This window comes from Solanum pennellii, chromosome 12 (genome assembly GCF_001406875.1).
Source record: "Solanum pennellii chromosome 12, SPENNV200".
Lineage (NCBI taxonomy): Eukaryota > Viridiplantae > Streptophyta > Magnoliopsida > Solanales > Solanaceae > Solanum > Solanum pennellii.
The window spans coordinates 56,635,276-56,656,561 of NC_028648.1; the positions used below are offsets into that span (position 1 = coordinate 56,635,276).

General features: G+C 33.1%; 1 protein-coding gene across 3 annotated transcripts in view; it reads right to left on the minus strand.

Annotated features, from left to right (window-relative positions):
• Positions 1 to 9,568, minus strand: part of LOC107007267 (ADP-ribosylation factor GTPase-activating protein AGD3-like) — a 29,600-nt gene extending 20,032 nt beyond the window's left edge. The window contains exons 1-10 of one of the 3 annotated variants that reach the window (XM_027913353.1): positions 9,167 to 9,567; positions 7,980 to 8,056; positions 6,542 to 6,642; positions 5,972 to 6,042; positions 5,589 to 5,648; positions 4,434 to 4,478; positions 3,601 to 3,666; positions 3,436 to 3,483; positions 3,173 to 3,268; positions 3,019 to 3,060 (exon numbers count right to left, since the gene is read on the minus strand). In XM_027913353.1, the coding sequence (XP_027769154.1) occupies positions 3,019 to 3,060; positions 3,173 to 3,268; positions 3,436 to 3,483; positions 3,601 to 3,666; positions 4,434 to 4,478; positions 5,589 to 5,648; positions 5,972 to 6,042; positions 6,542 to 6,642; positions 7,980 to 8,056; positions 9,167 to 9,223 (663 nt within the window). In that variant the 5' untranslated portion in view covers positions 9,224 to 9,567. Of the gene's footprint in view, positions 1 to 3,018; positions 3,061 to 3,172; positions 3,269 to 3,435; positions 3,484 to 3,600; positions 3,667 to 4,433; positions 4,479 to 5,588; positions 5,649 to 5,971; positions 6,043 to 6,541; positions 6,643 to 7,979; positions 8,057 to 9,166 lie in introns of all 3 variants that reach the window. The other 2 variants (XM_015205814.2, XM_015205815.2) reach the window with 2 other exon arrangements.
• Positions 9,569 to 21,286: the final 11,718 nt, after the last annotated feature.

Sequence of the window (21,286 nt, forward strand, 5' to 3'; positions counted from 1 at the left end):
CCCCCCCCCCCGCCCCCGCCCAGCAACAAAATTGGATGGTAGCTCCATATACACTTCCTCTTGGACATCACCATGAAGAAATGCATTCTTGATATCCAACAAATGTAAAGGCCAATTCTCAGAAGGCTAGGGAAATGAATAGCCGGACAGAAGTGAGTTTGGCCACCGGAGAGGTGTCTAAATAATCCACCCCATAAGTCTGAGCATAGCCTTTAGCCACAAGTCTGCCTTAAGTCTGGCCACAGAACCATCTCAATTGACTTTAACTGTGAAGACCCACTTACATCCACTGATTTCTTTCCCTTCGGTAAATCCACCAAATCCCACGTGTGATTTTCCTCATGTATTTTCTCGAGCATTGCCTTAGACCATCCAGGATGATGCAAAGCACAGAGATAGAGTCTAGAGAGATAGTCAACGATCTAGACGTAGAGGATAAGTGGCCATAGGAAACAATTTTAGCAATGTGATATGTGGATTCGCAAGTACGTGTACCTTTGCGAAGAGCAATAGGGAGGTCAAGGTTTTCTGAAGAATCAGATGGCGAAAGATATGATGATGAAGGAATTGGCACAGAACATGTTTCATTGGTCTCTCTCTTCCTTGAGTAAACTTGAACAATTGGAGGTTTTGTTAGCACAGACGGAGCTGACTCTGAAGGCACAATAGTTGATTGGTGCTCAATAGAAGAACTGGGAGATTGAGGAACATCATTTAACTGTTCTGTCAAAGCATGGGTAACTTGATAAACTAAAAACTCATCTTCATTTTTCTAGACTAGTAGAAACAGGAGGTGCATAGAAAAATGGGGTACTCTCTGAAAATACGACATCGATTGACACCAAATATTTTCCAAGTTCAGTAGAATAACAACGATATCCCTTTTGAAGTCGAGAACAGCTAAGGAAAACATATTTCAATGCTTTGGGATCCAACTTGGTAACAGATGGTCAAACATCTCGAACATAACATGTACTTCCAAAAATCTTAGGTTCCACCGGAAAGAGAGACTTATTCGGGAAAAGAACACTATAAGTCATGTTACCAACAAGCACACTAGATGGCATCCTGTTAATCAAAAAACAAGTTGTAAAGACTGCATTTGCCCAGAACTGTGGAATAGAAGGGCTCGAGCTGTCTCAAGTAAATGTCTATTCTTCCTCAAAGCAACTCCATTTTGAGATAGTGTGTCAACACATGAAGACAAATGGAGAATATCATGTTATTTCATGAATAACCGAAACAATTCTGACATGCATTCTTTGTCATTATCACTCCTTAGAATACGTACCGAAGCACTGAATGGAGTTTTGACTTCAGCGTGGAAGGCACAAAAGTGAGTGAACACTTCAGAACAACTCTTCATAATATAAATCCAAGTCATTCGAGAGAAATCATCCACAAAAGTAACAAAATACTTATGCCCAGTTTTGGAAGCAACATTGTCCCCAAACATCATATTGAACTAATTCAAAAGCTTACCCAACCTGTTCATTAACCCTTGGACCTACCAAGATGCAATAGTGTTTTGTAAATTGACATGACTCACAATCTAAGGAAGAAACATTTTGAAATTGAGGACAAAGCTTCTTTAACATAGGTAATGAAGGATGTCCACACTGACAATGTGCTTTGAATGAAGATACATCACAGGAGTAAGCACCCAATCGAGGCTCTCGTTCATCAAGAATATAGAGATCATCGGATAATATGCCCGTTACCTATTACTTGATTTATCGTAAGATCACGAAGCAAACAATGATCGGGAAAGAATGAGATATAACAATTAATGTCTAAAGTAATTCTACAATAGAGATCAAATTAAAGGCCAACTTTGGTAGACTCAATACATATGACAAGGTGATAGTGGAGGTTGGTTTAACGGTCCCTGATCCCACAATGTTACAAGTTGAACCATCAGCTACCGTCACAGGAGAAAGTGTTTTATGTGATCGAAAGATAGAAAACATAATAGAATTACATGTCATGTGATTTGTGGCACCTGAAATCACCCATTTATTCCATGAGGATAAAAGACATGTTTTCCTTGACTCCGCAAATGTAGTAACTGAAATGGATTCTTGAAGTAATTTTTGAAAATGAAAGTATTTTGCATACTCATCAGTCGAAACAAGAAATATCTTCTTAATCATTTTTCTCACAAATATATCTAGTGTAAGTCTTGACAGAAAACAAAAGGAGTTCAGCAAGTCTAACCCACCAGTTCCTCTCAAACAAGTGTACCAGATTGAACAAACACACAATGTGTTGTAAAATTAGCAAACTAGAAGTACGGGGCAGCAAACCAAACAATATTCAACCATGTCAGAGAGCTGATACGAGCAACAGAAGATCTATAACTAGAAATGTCTAAATTTGACTGATCAACGGTTGTTTAACCAATTTCCGAACCCAGATTTCTGAGTCTCAGCAGCAACAAAAGACGAATACCAAAAGGGAAAACGAAGTACAAACCTTCAAATAGAGATTCAACACTAGAGGAATACCAGAATGTGTCCTGATAGATGAGAAGATGCCGAAGCAGTAAGCCAAAAACAGATATGCTGGACCAAACGCCAGCGAGTGGAAGACAGAAATTAGGTGCAGGTAGTGCGTGAGGTTCACTTGCTACCACTTAGACTAGATGTCCTTTCCGACCAAAAAATTCTCCCTCTGTCTCTTCTTATGGTGCTGGTGAGATAAATTTGTCACTCCTAATGAGTGACCCAACCCTTTCTTAGGCTACCAGGAAAAGAGTCGAACTTTTAAATAAATTTTAGCCCTAGGCTCTGCTACCATGTAATCTAATGAAAGAAGTTGTAGTTCTATTCATGAATATACAAGGTATTTATACAATTCCAGGAATTCTATAAAAGGAAATCAATTAAAACAAATAAAAGAAAATATTCTACAATAACTCTTATTATTTTGTAATATTCTGCAATCACTCTATGATTTGTTACCATATATGTAACAACAAACATTATATCAGAACTAGTATTAGAACTAGATAGTAACCTGATTGATATAAGGCTCCATCTGATGCAACAGTTCATACCCCTGTAAACGACATAGTATCTCAGATTCAGACATGATGCACTCCATTGTATGAATCTCTTATATTCAATTACTTCAAGACCTGTTTGACACTCGAAAGAAAACAGAACATGACCTGTTTGAAATACTGAAGATGAGCATCCATTGTCAAGCTAACTGATTCCAAGAATTCATACTTCTTTTTGGCCTCAATGGAAGAAAGAGCTCCAACCTGATCTTATGTTTGATATATTGCAAATATTATATCATTGCTATTTGTTATTGAATCACTATTTAGTTACTGAGTCCCTAAGAACATATATAGATATTTGTATATGTGTGTGTTTGGTTTCTGGGAGAAGGGAGGGAATTGAATGATTGCAAATTAACTTAGTTTACCAGATTAAAGCGGGTATGCTCAAAAGTCGACCTTGCATAATGAAGTTCCTATAACAGATCTCCAGCAAATTAAAATGACAAACTTTTAACAGTAAAACTAACTGGTCAATCAACAACACAAATAGGGAAACTGATCTTCAATTATAAGAACGAATATGTGTGTACCTCTTCAATGGCTACAACTATATCCAGTTTAGTATTTTTCTTCAACGATAGAAACTTCTCGCGGACCTGAACAAAGGGAATGTTACACAGTACAGGGTGATTTTCATTTTTCAGTAGGTTGTAGACAAATATTAAGATATTTATAAATGTTTAGACATGGAAGTAATAAGGGGAAAAGTGATCCTCTTGTGCTGGATCCTTGTAACCAAGGATATTAGGACCTTGAACATAATTTCAGAAAGCAAATATCCAAAGATCCATTTTCTTGAAAACCTCCATTATGAAAGGATAATTTACTAGATCAAATTCTGTAAATGTCTGATAATGAGGACAAAATGTCAATGTTAAAAAGGATTCTTTTCTAACAAACAGCAAAACCAACTCTATTACTTTGCACCCACTATCTTTATTTTTTGATAACCGAGAAATCTGCCTGCGACCCGTCCTTCAGACCAATCACAGCCTTCTAAACTCGGTGGATAATGGGCCCGCCCCTCTATCCTTCTCCACTTAAATACTAGCTTTCGCTTTGCATGGTGTGGGGCTTGAACTTGTGACCTAAGTCACGAATCCTCCACCTTTTGCCACTCGAGCTAGGCCTTGGGTGCCACCCACTATCCTTTTAACAATGGTATTTTTGGGTGCTAGTTAAGTCCGTCATTTCAAAGGAAAAGATCGTGTATCAAATTAGGCAACAATTACATTTAGTTTCAATAGGAAATCACTATGTTATAAGATTTTGCATTTGCCAAATTGAATGGGTTATTATCACAAAAACATGTGAGTCGAGACAAGACAAATATACAATGTGACTTAAGGAATGATATATTCACCTGGTCATAAGCTACATCAGCTTTGTCAAAACGCTTCCGAGCTTCCTGAAAGTATTGGAAATCCATGCAACATCAAGCTAAAGATGCATGTATATATGTATTGTGCAAGGTAAGCGCGGGAGAAATGCAAAAGAAGATGTATAAAGAAATTGGGGATTTACGGATGATATGGGGAAAATTTATGATTAGATCGGAATTATAAAATATAGACTGAGTAAGAAACGAACTCGTTAAATGTTATAGGTGGGTAAAATGGATTCAGTTCAACCCACTGATAATTAACTTCCATTCTAAATGCACTGTTCTAAATCACTTTTAAGCCATTATGTCATTCAGTAAATAAAGAGAACTATTAACCAAGAAAAAGTAGGCAATAGCTCTGAAAAATGAAAATAATTTGTCCGTTAAAATTAGTATTCATTCAAAAATGAAACCTAATTATATATAGAGAAGTAGCCTGATGAAACTCCTTAAGGGACCCAAGAAGATAATATATTTTAGAGTGACATCTAGTTATCAAGAAGGAATAATGTGCATCAAATTTTAAAAAAATAAAGGTCGATATTTTACTTTTTTTATATAACGGGACATTTTACATGATCTATTCTAGATGATTCAGGTTTTCATCGAAATGTATGTATTTTTTAATTAAATTCACATTTATCCCAATGTGCACCATTCAATAAATAAGAGAACCTATTAACCAAAAAATTGGAATGCCTCAGGAAAATGAAAATGATTTGTCTGTTGAGACTAGTTGCTTGTTATTCATTTAAAACAAATCAGGAAAACAAAAACTCCAAAATAGCCTAATGAAACTCCTTAAGAGACCCAATAAGCTAATATCTTCTAGAGAGACAGCTAATTATCGAGAATGAACAAATGTCCTTCAAATTTAAGAAAATAAAGGTTGACTTTTTTACTTTATTATAATGGGACTTTTTACACTCTATTCTAGATAACAAGTTTTCATTAAAATCCTTTTCTAAAATTGTATGTGTTTTCTGATTATATCAGGTAAAATGATCCAAAAACAAGTAGGCCCCAACAAAAGATCTCTAGTGAGAGTAAAGAAAATTTCAATGGAATCAATTTTCTTGTCAATGCCCAACTAGCCGTAGATAGAAGATTTGAGGCAAAAGATATGACTGGTACCTTTACTTGATGATCAATGCTAGCCATATGTAGTAATCGATCATTTAATATTTGCTCTACCTAAGAAAAGAAATTGACGATGTCAGCAGAAGATCGCAAGCAGACAATGATATTTCAGAAGTCACACAATAGTAACTTAGACCGTGTCACAAGAAAACGTAAGCTAGACTTCAAAATTCTAGAATAAAATACACTTCTAAAGTCAGATTCACATAAGAAAGTCGAGATACTTCAAGTAATGCAGCATGTTAACCAAAAATTTTTGCATAGAAATTTGGGAATTGAACATGACCTAGCAGGAAAGAAGACTCTAAACCACTACTAACATTTTGGTAAATAGCATAAGAGCTAAACTACAGAAAACATAGGAATGCAACTGCTACCTGTGATCGAAGAACTTCTTTGTATGTTCCAATTTCTCTCAGAGCGATAGCAAATTGTACCATATCAGGGCCTAAGAAGGAAATTTATGTGTATCAGTATACAATGGCTGAGGAATCTGACACTAAATTCTTGTTACGTAGTAAGTACAACTTTCTGAGGGAATTGAATACTATGTTTGTAATAAAAGTTAATTGAGCTTGATAAGGGTAGCAGAAGATGTAAATCTGTTCCATTCCCCTTTTTATTTTTAGGCAAGAGACACCAGAACTTGATTAAGATAGATTCATGACTTAGAATTTGAAAATCCATACACACTTTTTGTGCATAAGTAGTTGTACGTCCTAACAAAATACGTTTGATGAAAAATGTTATTTCTGTTGGTCAAAAGTGTACTCTAGATGATGCTTGTAATGATGTCTCCACAACTTCAAGCTCTGTAAGTATAAGATTAAACTTTCTCTTGATGCTTGTGTTTATTTGTTCATGCTTAATGATCCTCCCGTGAATGTATTCAAAAGAACATATCAATTATATGACTAGTTGTCTGAAAGATCAAGCGAAAACAGAACCTCCAAATGAAACAGCAACAGGATCATTGTGCCCTCCTCCAAAGGTTTCAAGAGAACTGGCAAAAGCTATGTTTTTATCATATGCTTCCCCAAGCCCTTCTCTATAAATTTAAAAAAGGAATGAATGAGTATTACAAATAGCACAATACTTGTGCAAGAGTTAAACGATTATCTGTGGAATAAAATCATACATCCTAGAAAGAAGACTGTATAACTATTAAGATTAAGCATAGCAAATAATGGCACAACTTATCTTTTCTGCTCGTAAAGTGGAACACACTGCAATATTTAATTTTAAGCTTAAATAGTTAAAAGAGCCAAAGGTAGACAGATAGACACTTAGAAAAGGAAGTAAAAGATCACTTGCCAAAAGAAACAAGGAAAACCGCGACGACAACGAACAACATAGCATAAGTGAGGAGAAGATATAAAGATAGAGTAAAAGCACTGTCAAATGAATACAGGCAGGATATGCCATGATATGCTTTGCAGGATGAATAGAAAAAACATATGACAGTTATGCAATAGCTATTCACCTCATGTTATAAAAAATTATTTAAGGAATGCAACATTGATATAACTAGATAGTGTAACTGCATGAGACTTAACATTAACTGAATTTATTATGGTGAATATTTCAAAACTATTAAAAGAAGATGAGTAACATACAGATTGATAAACATCAAACATAATGGGAATCGTAGGAAATGATGAAGTGTGGCTTTGGGATCAAACCTTCTCTGTTGCACTTCCACGACTATCCATTTTTTAAAAAAGAAATCATGGTCGTGATGTTTGGATCAGCTTTTGCGCACCTCAATTAATTTCACGAGATATCTGTCACCTCCCACCAGCAACAAGTACAAGGTATCTCTGTCTACCAAGGGTAGGACAAATCACCTAGTATTTTGATCTTTGCTGAAATTCGAACCTGAAAGCTCATGACTCTCAACCACTTCATTCATCACTAGGCCACACCCTTGGGATCCATGATTATTCATTTTCTTTTACTATATAATTGAGCTATTTATTCCCCTCATCATACCTAATCACAACAAAATCAACCACTCAGAAGAACCTCCATTCAGGTCATGTCCGTACGTGGAAAATCCTTCCATTTCTCTTTCTTTTTTTTTAATGTAGTCCCTCAAGGTGTATGTAATCTTAAAATCTAAAGATTAAGTATGTTTTGTCAACAAAAAGCCATAAAATATGTGCGAAAAATTTATAATATTTTATGTGCGAAAAAGTTATAATATTTTTATTTGCTAGAACTTTGTTATCTAGTTTCTTGTTTTCATATACATGTCCTCCACTTTTCCAATTGTTGTCCTCTTTCTCTGTTGATCCCTCTTTACGTGGAATGACTTAATAATGAAGTGTTCCATGAAACATAAAATATGAAGACAAGTAGATAGAGGAAGATGAAGAGACTTACGTGTACTTTCGGCATCCTTTATAAAACTTGAGACATTTATCCCTCAATGTTTCAGCATCTTCCTCAAAAGCTTGGATCTGTTCAGACAAGTACAAACTTAAGGACCCACACTTGTGGTCAGAGAAAAGTAAGAATAGATTAGCATACTTCTTAGCCAGGGAAAAGGCTTCCAAACTTTTATTGCAGAAGACACATCAAACTGCTACTACTACTTCTATAGTATGCACGACTCATTTTACTTAAAGGTGCTCACATGCTATTTCTCACATAGAATACCAATCCATTCTATCCCATGTATAAAACATTGCATTTGAACCTTGGACGATATGTTTTCATGCTGGTAACAAGGAAAACAAGTGTGCCAATCTGTCAAGATTTCTCAGTTACAAAGAAGAATATCCACTAATGCGAAGATCATCCTCGCAAAATTCATGTTCTATAGCCTACGAATTCTTGGACCTTGGATCCCTCTTCAAAAACACCTTAATTGTGATATATAACTTCTTATATCACATCAGAAAAACAGTGTCAGCAAATGCACTCCAACAAAGACAAGGCTCTCGATAGTGTCCATAGCATCAGTTTTTGGAAAAGGTAAATCAATTTGTTTGATTAGCATCCACTGATGCTCATTTATATGTACAGAGAGAGAGAGGGGAAAAAAAACGCCCGTTACAATGCCCAATCATAATTACATAACTTTCTCAGCATACTATCCCTAAACTCGTAAACAGTTTAAACTAAAAAGGAAACAAAGAAGTGCCTACATAATTTAAGAACCAAACTATTTGTATTGATATTGACAAGCATAAACCTCAAAATGTCAAAAGTTTCCCCAAATAAAATAAGGCATTAACTTGGTCTTATTCTATGTTTATGTCATCCAACTTTGAGTGTGTACAACTAGATAAAGTTATTAAGTGGCATAATACACGTAGAACACCAGGTAATATTCAAATTGACATGTACCAGTTTCAGTGTGCATAAATATGAGTAAAAGATATAATGACATAAAATAAAGAGTACTCATCCTTCATCTACATCATATTGTAAACCTAAAAAAGGTGTTTAATCAATCATTGATTACTGGTTCATTAAGCACACTAAATCATCATCATTACCAAAGACAGCAACTGGCTTTCGTACACACAATATGCTATACTTTAAAAATTGAATCTTTTTTTAACCTGCTGACGAAACATGGGCGAATCATCTAGCCTGGCAAACATCATTCCACCCTGCATCTTAGCCAAACCAATATCACTTATTCTAACCACTGAAAAACTATACCCACTATTAATTTCTTGACCCACATTCGAACTACAAATCAATCAAATACATGATTCCGCCAAAAAAAAAAAATTACACCCTTTGTATGATATGTTGAATTCAAAAAAAAAAAGGAAGAGAGAGAAGGAAAAATTGAAAACGGAAAGTGAGATTAGTGTTTTGAGGAATGTTCACGAAAATGAAGGAGGCAAATTTTGGAGAGCAATTGGGGACCAATATGCGATATTTCATGGTTGTCATCCACATCACTATCTATCACCATTTGGGGTTTGGTTTTGATTTTTAATGCATTCAATATGAAACCCAATGCGCGCCATGCGCTTTCTTCACTTTATTTTCTTCTTTCGATTTTGGTTTATAAGGTGAAATCATTTACAACCACAATTTTGGTTTAAAAATTAAACTCAATAATTATTTTCTTTCTTTTTATCCTATACAAATCTATTTTATTTATTAACCTTTATATTTATAATTATTTAAGTTTATTAGCTTTATAAGTTAAAAGTATATATAAAATCTAATGTTATATTTCTATTATTGTTATTTTAATATTACATTGCATAGTTAAGTTTTACTTTATCTTTTAAGAATAACGAGATACTTAAATAGTATTATATAATGCACTAATTTTTTAGATATGATATGTAAATTTGAATTTGTACTAAATGTATTAATCACATAGCAGTTACCACACAGTGATGTATCAATCTCAATTCTAACATCTTGTGAGCAATTATTATTTATTTAATGTATCTAATATAAATACAATATTTATCAAATTTAAACAAGATAGATAAATAGTAAAATGTTAAGTAGCAAAGATATTCATGATGTATTTTCTCAAATTTTTCGATAATTCTGAATCAAAATTGAAAGGATCTTCAATAAACGAAGAGAAGAATTTTGAATCTCAAAATTTTCCACAATTTAAAAATTTTGAATCAAAATTGAAAGGATCTTTGTTTAACTAGGAGAAGAAAGAATTTTTGTAACAGCCAGTAAAAACTAGTAAGCTTAAACTAGAATCTAACAAACTAGTGACCTATTTGGGCTTAATCTAATTATTAGAGTCATAAATACGTCGCAGGTGCTTAATATAGATGTTTTTGGGTTTAGACGTCAAGCGAAGACCTCAAGGACTAACCATGGGTCCTTGAGGAGGACCCAAGAGAAGGCCCTAGAAGTTGTCAAAAGGCAGCATACTCCATAATGGGCACCCACGAATCGTGGGTGGACCCACACCCCGTAGGTGGTGGTCGTGGGTCGAGACGTAGTCTCCCCATTTTTCCCTTGGTACTCCCACTTTGTGAACAAAACGATAGAGTGCCAGCACGAGGCGTGACCCTACCCACGGTTTGTGGCTGGGGGTTTTGTAGGTCACCCTAGAAGGCTGCCAAGTTAAGGGTAAATTTCTAATTAATTATGGGTTAGTGTGGTTTATATTGATTATTTGGAGTTATTAAAGTATTTTTAAAGTATTAATTACCCTTTTTCAATTCATTATTGACAAAACTCAAAAATAGAAACTCCTTCTTCTCTCAAATAATTCTCTCTAGAAACCACCATTGGAGAGAAGAAGTCAAGGTTTGGAGCGTAAGAGTTCATCTTTTCTCTTCAATTGTGTGTGGATTCTACAACCAAGGTATGGTAGTATTGATTCATGGTTAATATTTCAACCATGAAGCCCTTCTAAACTCTAGTTTTCAAAGTTGAATTTCCTCTAAAACCTACAATTTCAATCTAGTCATAGATTCTTTCTTAAAACGATTTCAAAGTTTAATTTAACTTATATTATGATGTTATTTTTGTCTTATGGTGATTTATTGATGTACTTCCCATGTAGCCGTGAATTTCTCCATAACCCAATTTCATAAATTGTGGCTTGAATGAATTATAGAGATATGAATGCTATGATTGAAAGTATGATATTTTAGCTATTGTCATGCTAATATACATGCCTATCATAGTAACCTATTGTATGTTTTGATGAATCATGATCTAAGACCATTAAAGGGCAATTTGTGAGGAAATTACATGTTGAAGAGAATTGTGCATGAGCTTATGATCCACTTAGAAAGTGGAGACACTATGATTATTGTTTATACATGAATATGCATGAAGTATCTATGACTATGGTGATCTTGTTATATTTGATTGGAAGACTATTCTCATGAACACATAATGTACATGGTGTGAAAGGCTTATTCACATACTAATGATGATTCTAAGATTGAAAGTACATTGTCACCTATTGAATTTATGAGCTATTTTGTGAGTAGTGCTGGATGAAGGAAAAGACACCCTCTCATGCATGTAAATTCAATTCAAAGACTAAACATGTAATTTGAGAAATAAGGCTTAGCACCAAATGGATAGGAAAGTCAGGTCTTCCGGTCATTGCAATAGGCCGGATTTTCTACAAATGATCTCATAAGATGGAAGCTCCTCCAAAATTACTAGGTCGGGTTTCTAGAAGCAATCTCTCTATCTCGTAACTATGTGCTCACATAAGACTTTAGCTAGTGGATCCATCTAAAACCAAATAAATTTTAGTTCTACCTTAGACAAGTAGGACACCTTCTTTCGGTGTGGATTACATAACACCGAATTTCATGTGGTTCACATGGTCTATGTCGGTTATGCTAAATTTTCCTACATGATAAGAACATGAATATGAACTATTACTTATGACTTCTTAAAGAGATTGCTTAGTATAATGGGGATATGGGACTTCATTCATACATGAACAAGTGGACTTTGAGAGGGGTTGTAGTGTAGTTTTTGTATGCTAATGAAGACTCATGAACTATGTATATTTAATGAATGGTTGTTATGATTGATTTTCATTCACTTGAGCTATTATGTATAAATGTTGCCTTGTATAAAATGTGGTGGCTTAAGAAGAATATTTATCGTAGGTGATATTATGGGATGTCATCCATGCATAACACAAATATGACTTAAGGGTACCTAAGAAGGGGTTTACGATGTGACAATGAACTGAATAAAGAATATGCTTATGATTTGAGACATATGTTAGAATGTGTATAGAGATTCTCAAAAATAGCAAACGCATGATTTTCAACTAAAAGTTCCTCTTTGCATGTTTAATGAATTTTATGTATGACTATCATACTTAATACTAATCCATATTTCCTCTACCTTTTCTACAAAATGTAGGTTCCGGTCATTGACAGGTTCCCCTTTGATTAAATCTTGGACATCCTACTTCTCCAAGGCTTGTGGTGAGTCCTCATGAATTCAAAGACAAGTGTCAAATTGATGTTGCTTTCTTTCTTGTTATGTTAGAACTTTCAGTTTTCGATTGTTTAGGCTATGACCCTATCCCTTTTGGACTTCGATTGTCATGGATGGTTTTATGAAGACTATGTCTGGATTTTTTTCCATTTATGAAAAGACTTCGATTGTAAAAAAAAATATTTCCATATTATTTCTATGATTTTATATTATGATTATGCTAAGGGCTTGTATGGAATCCCCTCCGGATCAAGTACGCCATATTATATCCGTGGTGTAGGCTCATGAAAAGTGAGAAATGACACCATGAAAAGTGGCCTTCCACTTGTCCAAGAACACATGTATAAAGCAAAGAGACGGAAAATCATATCATAATAAAAGTAATTATCACTTCTCCAAGAAATAATTTCAAAATAATTTAATTATTTGGCTTTGTAAATAAATTTAATAAAATAATCTTTTGAATAAAAATATTTGCTTACAATCCCTCATTTATTTCAAAAGATTTTAGTAAAAATATAACTTGTTGGATTTTCAAGACAAAATGCAATAGGTTTGGTGTCTTTCGAATAATGAACTAAACTTAGATCATAAAATTTAACTTACAAAATTACTGGTGAAATATAATATTTCTATGAATCAAGTAATTCTAATTGTAAATTAGACTACTAATCACATTTTGACCATAGTAATTTTGTTGTTCAACGCGGTTTTGCGCCAATAGGTCATGTGTGTGCCTGGTATTCATGAGAGCTCTAGAGATTAGGTCAAAGTCTCATAGGAGCGGTCACACTTCACTTCTCATATAAGTGAATTCATCAAGTATACACTGCTTTAAATACACGTTCGTTAATTAAGGACTATGAATTCATTAAGAGTTAATAAGTCATCCCTTATTTTAGTAGTAGTTTAAACATCTCAGTTAGTGCGCAGAGTCAATATCAACTTGTTATTACCCATATGAACCTACTTCATATGATCTATTGAGATCTGAATAATTAATTTTCTTCCCACGGGTTTTGTGAATGAAGCGACCGAATTCAATCTGACTTCACATAATCAATTGCAAAATTTTATTTTTCAGCAGCTTCTTAACGACATCATGCCTCAATTTCAAGTGTCTGCTCTTACAACTGTAAGATTTATTCTTTGTAATAGCAATTGCGGCTTCATAATTCTAGTGTATAAACACATGAGCCTTTATCAAAGATATCAATAATTCATCCTTTATCAAAGGGATCAACAATTCACCCTTCATCAAAGGTATCATCAATTCATCCTTCATCAAAAGGGATTAACAAATTCAACATTCACCGAAGGGATCAATAATTCATTCTTTATTGAAGGGATCAGCTGGCAATTCATCTTTTATTAAAGGGATATTCACTGAGAAATTTCTTAGCCATTTAGCCTCATAACTAGCCAAGTCAGCTCCAGAGTTTCAAACTCTAACTCCATAATTGATCTAGCAATGATCACCTGTTTAGCTAATTTTCAAGATATTGCACCACCACCTAAAGTAAATACATATCGAGTATTTAATTTAGTCTCATCTGAATCAGAGATCCAGGCTGCATCACAATACCCTTCTAAAGTAGAAGAAATTTCACTATACATGGTACCATAATTCATGTTTCACTCAAATACTTTTATCGGTCTATTTATTGCACATGAATGATCATTATTAAAATTTTAAATATATCTACTCAATCTACACACAACATAGGCAATATCAGGCCTAATAAAATTTATCAAATGCAATAGACTTTCAATAATTTGAGCATATTTAAACTGAGCAACTAGGTCATCATAATTCTTTTCAATTTAGAGTTAGTACATAAGGAGTGTCTATAGGTTTTACCTCAAAACATTCAAAAAAAATTTAAAAAGTCTTTCCACATAATGTTCTTGTGACAGTATTATACCATCTTTACTCCTTATTACCTTAACTCTCAAAATCATATTTAATTCACCCAGATCTTTCATTTCAAAATTAGTAGAGAAAAATAATTTGATACTATTCACAATATTTAAACTTTTACCAAATATAAGCATGTCATCAACGTATAAGCATATTATGACATAACCATTGTCTACCATTTTAGCATAAATACATTTATCCACTTCAACAGAGGTAAAATAGATTGTCTTTCGATAAGACTTGATCTGATTTTTCATGCAGCTATTTAGGAGCCTGTTTTAGACCATAAAGAAATTTCATTAAGTTACAAACTTTATTTTCTTGTCTAGGAATAATACATCCTTCAGGTTGAACCATATAAATTTCTTCTTCTAAATCACCATTTAAGATTACTGTTTTTACATTCATTTGGTGAATAAAAAACTTGTGAATTGATGCTAAGACAATTAAAATTTGAATAGAACAATGTATCAAAATAATTAATATTTTGTTTATGAAAATCTTTTTGCTACTAAATGAGCTTTATATAGATCCATCATTATTCAGTTTCTTTTTGCAAGTTCATTACAACCAATAAATTTTGCACCAGGAGGAAGTCAGTTAAGATCTATGTTTTATTTTTTATAATTGAACAAAGTTCAATTTTTATTGTCTCTTTCCAAAATTTAGCATCATAAGAAGATATAGCATTAAAGTTTCAAAATAATTTAATGTTATTGTCAACAAAAAAAAAAACTAAAAATCATTTTCATAAGAAAAATATTTTTTTCTTGACCTTTTTCTCCTTCGCAATTCTTCGATATCAGAGGCATTCTCATAATTTATTTCAACAGGTGCATGAGAAATTTTATCACACAATGAAAAAATATGTTCAAAAAATTCAGTATTCTTTGTCTCAATTATAGATTGCAATCAAGCACATCACTTTTTAAAACAAGAAATCTATATGCAATACTATGTTCAGCATATCCAATAAACATGCAATCAATACTTTTAGAACCTCTTTTTCACTTCTTAGGTTTAGGCAACATAACTTTAACAAGACATTCCTACACTTTTAAATATTTCAAGTTAGGTTTATAATTTTTTCACAATTCATAAGGAGTTTTACCAGTTCTTTTATGAAGAATTATATTATGTAAGTGACATGCTTTTACAATCCAAATTCACAAGTCGTGATGGCACCTACGTTCCCAACCAATAGGTAAGCCAACCCATCATATTTTACTAAATTTTAACTAAATAGTGAGAAAAAAAAAGGTAAAACACTAAGTGAAAATCTCCAACATAAAGCTCTTCATAAATACGAATTGCTATACCACCCAAAAATTGATGTCATAAGTACAAGAGCTTTTGAAATACGATATAAGTCTGAAACTAAAATGACAAATCCAACATAAGGGATATCCTGTCTAAATACTAAATAACAGAATAAGTAAAAGATAGAGGGAGGCGTGGGTCACGAAACAGCCAAGCAGCTCACCACAACTCCAAGACACTCCAAGCTCGGACTTAAAATGCTCCACGAGATGTACTTGTACTCGGAATCAAATCTGCACCACAAAGAGTGCAAGTGTAGTATGAGTACGGAATCACGTGTACCCAGTATATCTCATTGACCGACAACGAAGAGGCAGTGATGGGAGTTTATACAAGAAAATCAGTTCTTTACTTATATAAGTCTATTATATTAGTCAGTCAAGTTTCATCAAATAAGGTAATCAAATATCAAGCACTTCCCAACCACCAATAAAAACACATAATCAAAAAAATGAAGGATGTTATGAATACAATGCAATATGATACCATGAAATGATATGTTCAGAATACCTAGTACTCTCTCAACCGTATATACATGATACTCCCCGAAAATATATTGAGAGTTCATGATCCATGGGGACTCGCAAGGTCCATATACCGATACGGATGATCACCACATGTCTGTGCGGACGATCTAAACACACTATCATAAAATCAAACAATTTCCGCACGGACGGTATCCACGTGTCAAAATTATAATCTTAACATCTCACCATCCCCAGCACGGGCGATCTCCACGTGCCCAACTTATACTCAATCTCATGTCAATGCATGTACACAATATTATTTCAATAAAGGATATGGTGATGCACCTCAATCAATTAATATCAGAATAATACATAACCACCTTAGTTATCACCACTATACGGATCAATAAAGAAAAACACAATCACACAAATAATTCTAGTGAACAATAAATCAGTTAATGCCCATATGTTTTGGCATTCTCGGGTTTCAACCCGCATCCTATTGTAATAAAATTTTCCCTTTTTATCACCGGTACTCGTACCAATGCCCGTCACACCATTGGTACGAGACACCCATCTTTCACCCTTACCTTAAATGTCAAACTCGTGCCACGAATTCTCAAGATAGTTCCTTTCTTTTTCGCAAAGTTTTGGAATGTTTTCAATCTACCAGTTATGCAACATTAGTAAGTAAGCGAGTCTATAGACATACAAATTATTATATGTCTATCATAAACCCTAAAACTCATTAATATATCTAATCAAGCTCCAAATATTGATATAATTTATATATCAAAATTATCATATCTGCTAAATTTCAAGCCAAGAATTGAACCTTAATCTCTCCAAATACCCTAGAATTCAATGTTAAATCATATAATATACACTTAATAATTAATTACCTATCTCAGTATATCAAAAACTGATATCTTAATTTAATAAATAAATAAAATAAGAACCAATTCCACCCATTGACATAGGCAGTACAACATGACCATTTTTCCTTAACCCATTCTGCAAAAGTGTCAAATTTCTTAAATATCCCTATCAAATGCCAATTATTGGCATGATTGTCTAATGATTGGCATCCAATCTTGTCCCCACCATTATTAGTACTACAAAAAAAAATAAGGAAATTTCATACCCAAATTTCTAGAATCTGCAAATTCTGATTTTTATGCCCCTGCAGATGAGCTTTAACTTCTACACCCTTACCATCTTGGAAATCATTAGCAATCATTATGTCAATTATTAGGCAATCATGATGTCATCATTAGCAATTGATATTATCCTACTAAGAGGTCATCCTACGGTACAGTGTCAAGTTTCCACTGATTCATTGGCAGCAATATTTTACAACATATTCTAGCCCATTATATCAAATAAAATTCCTACGTAGACAACACTAACACACACAACAATATCAATCTAACATATTTTTCTTTTACCTGGCAGGTTTTGTTCTTGCTATTCATGCGGTGATTTTTTGAAATCGTGTGCAGATAGAAGTTACGGAGAATTGTGATTACGGAGAATTGTGATATGACAAGGAATTTAAATCCTTAAATTATTTTTTAATTCATCTATTTATATGGGCTAAATATAAAAATATTAAATGAGTTTTGCACTTGACTTAATAACTATATTAACTATTTAATAAAAATTCACCAACTTGATATTCGTAGTTATTGAATATTCTATAGTTTTTTATTTAAATTTTACGGGAAGAGTCAAAATAGTCCTAATTCTCTAAACGACATAGCGGGTCGTTACACATGCATATAATATAGCTTCATCCCACAAATTATTAGGAACATTAAAACTAATTAACATTGAATTCATCATTTTTTTTAAAGTTCTATTTTTCCAGCTACTCCATTCGACTCAGGTGAATATGACGGAGTTACTTCATGAATAGTTCTTTTTTTTTTTTCATATAAAGCATTTAAAGATACATATTCTTCACGATTTTATTCTCTTGATTTTTCTACCAAATTGATTTTCAACCTCACACTTGTAAGCAATTAAAACATTAAACATGTCATCTTTATTTCTTAACAAGTACAACTTAGTAAATATGGAAAATCATCAATAAAAGTTATATAATATCTTTTACCACCTCTAGTCATAGTCTGTTTGAACCCAAATCAGTGTGGATCAAAGATAATAATTCAGTTTCTCTATTCACTAAAAATATGATTCTTTTAGTAATTTTAGCTTCAGTACATATTTCACATTTATCAAAAAAATTTAAATCTAAATCAGGTATTACTTAAATAAACTCCTTTACTTACCTTAATACTCATTTATCCCTACTTATTATAAAAATTTCAAAAATTCCTTATTTCCCCCAATTAATAAAATATGGAAGATACATATCGATTTTTCACCTTTTTTTCCGCCAATTACGTTTTACTTTACAAAAGTAAAATCCTATTTTCAGCCAACACACTTCCCCATTAACAATTATCCTTTTTAATTTTCTTCCTAAAATATCTCCCCACGTTTAGCAGCAAATTTTTCCTATCAATTTTGAATTTCAGTAGGACTTTAGCAGCAAATTTTTCCTATCAATTTGATTTTATGTAGGAGTCTTCCTCAAGTATTTCAATTTCTATGTTTTTAAAAGGTAAGAATTTTAGTCTCCATTATTGTCTTCTTTGTGTGCTTTTTACCAATAATATGGAACAGGGTCCATCGCGTAAATCAATAATGTTGGTGCTTCTAATACTAATGCTAATCATGTCTATGGTTCTGATGATGAAATGTGGGCTGAGAACAGATCCAAGAGATTGCATGACCCATTAGCGATGAAGAACAAGAAGGTAGTCGAACCAAAGAAAAAGCTTGAAAAAATCCCCAAAAAAGGGCGAAGAAAAGTTACAAATGTTGTTTCCCGATCCACACTTCCTAAGATATGTGTTTAAACAAACATTTCTACTTTTATGATTTTGTTATAGTGTTGGATGTGCTTGGACAGAAAGGTTGAATACATCTCTTATAAATTTATTGTTTTCATAGTATGTTAGAACAATATCGATTTAAAATTGGGTTTTTGTGTTTTGTTGATAAACACCTAATTTTAAATTGTTGCATGTGTTTGTGAAATCGAATTAAAAGTCATTTAACAATGAAGAGAGATTCACTAATTTCAAATTCAGTATAACCATCATGTATTGTACAATTTTAAGGTGTATCAGATGCATAAGGTGTATCACTAATTTTATGTTTTGTATTAGTAAAAGCATCATGTGTTGTACAGTTTTAAGGTGTATCAGATGCATAAGGTGTATCACTAATTTTGTGTTTTGTATTAGTAAAAACATCATGTGTTTGACAGTTTTTACAGTTTTTTTTGTTAGTGCATATGAAGTATCATATACATCATATAACTCGAGTGTCTTATATTTATATGTAATTGGTATAGATATGAAATGAAATTCATGTACAATATATTTGTTAGTTACTCATGTATCTTAACTAATTTTGTGTTTTGTATCAGTAAAAGCATCTTGTATTGTACAATTTACAGTTTTTATTTGTCAGTGCATACGATGTATCATATACATCAGATAACTCTAGTGTCTTACACATATATGTGATTGGTTTTTGTGAATGAATCTGAATATGATGTATCATATAATTCATATAAATCAAATGGGCTATACATATATGTAATTGGTATATGTGAATGAAATTCATGTACAATATATTTGTTAGCTACTCATGTATCGTATGCATTTTCACGACGTGTTTAATATGATATCATTATAAAATCATCATGTATTTACTGAATTTATACATTATCTTCAATATATCCCTCTCCATTACAACATATGTTTGAGATTAGACAAGTACAATTTTATATTTTTTTTTTGTGTATAAACAGGGCATCAATTATGTTATCAAAAAAATACCAGCACATCCATTGAGGTTTGGAGCGACGTTCAATTTTAATTTTGTGAATGAAATCAAAAGGTCCATAAAGGATGAAGCCGTTGAAATGTTCAATAAAAAACAATTTTTGGACCATATTTGAACATTTCAAAATGTAATTTCCAGGGTCAGATTACTAAGTGTTTTTTGTTGTTGGAGGTGCAACAGGAAAACAAAGATGTATTGCATGTTCGTCATGCTAATGGGAATGTATTGCAGTTTAGTATGAAGGAATTTGCCATTGTAACTGGCCTTAAATGCAAAGGAAATGTTAAGAATTTTTCATATTCGAATACCACTCTGAGACGGTTATTACAAAAATATTTCCCTGATTGTCCTACAGGTATAACCAAGAGTCGCTTGATACAGCGTTTTGCAATGGGGAATTGGGAGACCACACAGGAATCTGTTAAGATGGCAATATTATACTTCATCAATACTTTCTTGTTATGCCATCTTGGTGAGACCTTCATTCGTATAGAAGAATTTCTAATGGTCGAAGATGGTAGGTATGAATTGTATCGTTGGGGTCAGATTGCATTCAATAGCTAATTACATCACTCAGGCAAGACTTCAACCAAAGCAAACAAATGTATCACTTATTTGGTATGCCTTATGCACTCAACGTACGAATTTACGAACGTGCCTCTAGTCTAAGTCCAGAGTTTGCTATTAAAGTAGCGAATGGTATTCCTAGGATATGTAATTGGACGGTGGTGGCTGTAAAGCCAAAATATAAAAAGTTCATGTCCAGCATTTTCTCCGAGGTAACATTAATTTTAAATTCGCAAATAACAGTTTATCAATAAGCTTTATAATTTTTGTTGTAAATAACATTTTTTTTATGATACATAATACTGTTATAACATTCAACCATTTTAATTGCAGAATGCTTGTTCAAATATTGTACCAACGCCATATGAGGAGGAAGCCCTTGATTTACCTGATAGTCAAGAGGCCAATAGAACTGAACTATCCACAACACCAGTTGCTGCAAAAAAGTGCAAACTAAAGATAAGTCAGGTTTTGAGTATTTTTCAACAAGCCCCCCTGGTCATTTATTGAGAAGATCCTCACGTGTATCTGATACATCATCTCCACCACAACCCAAGAGG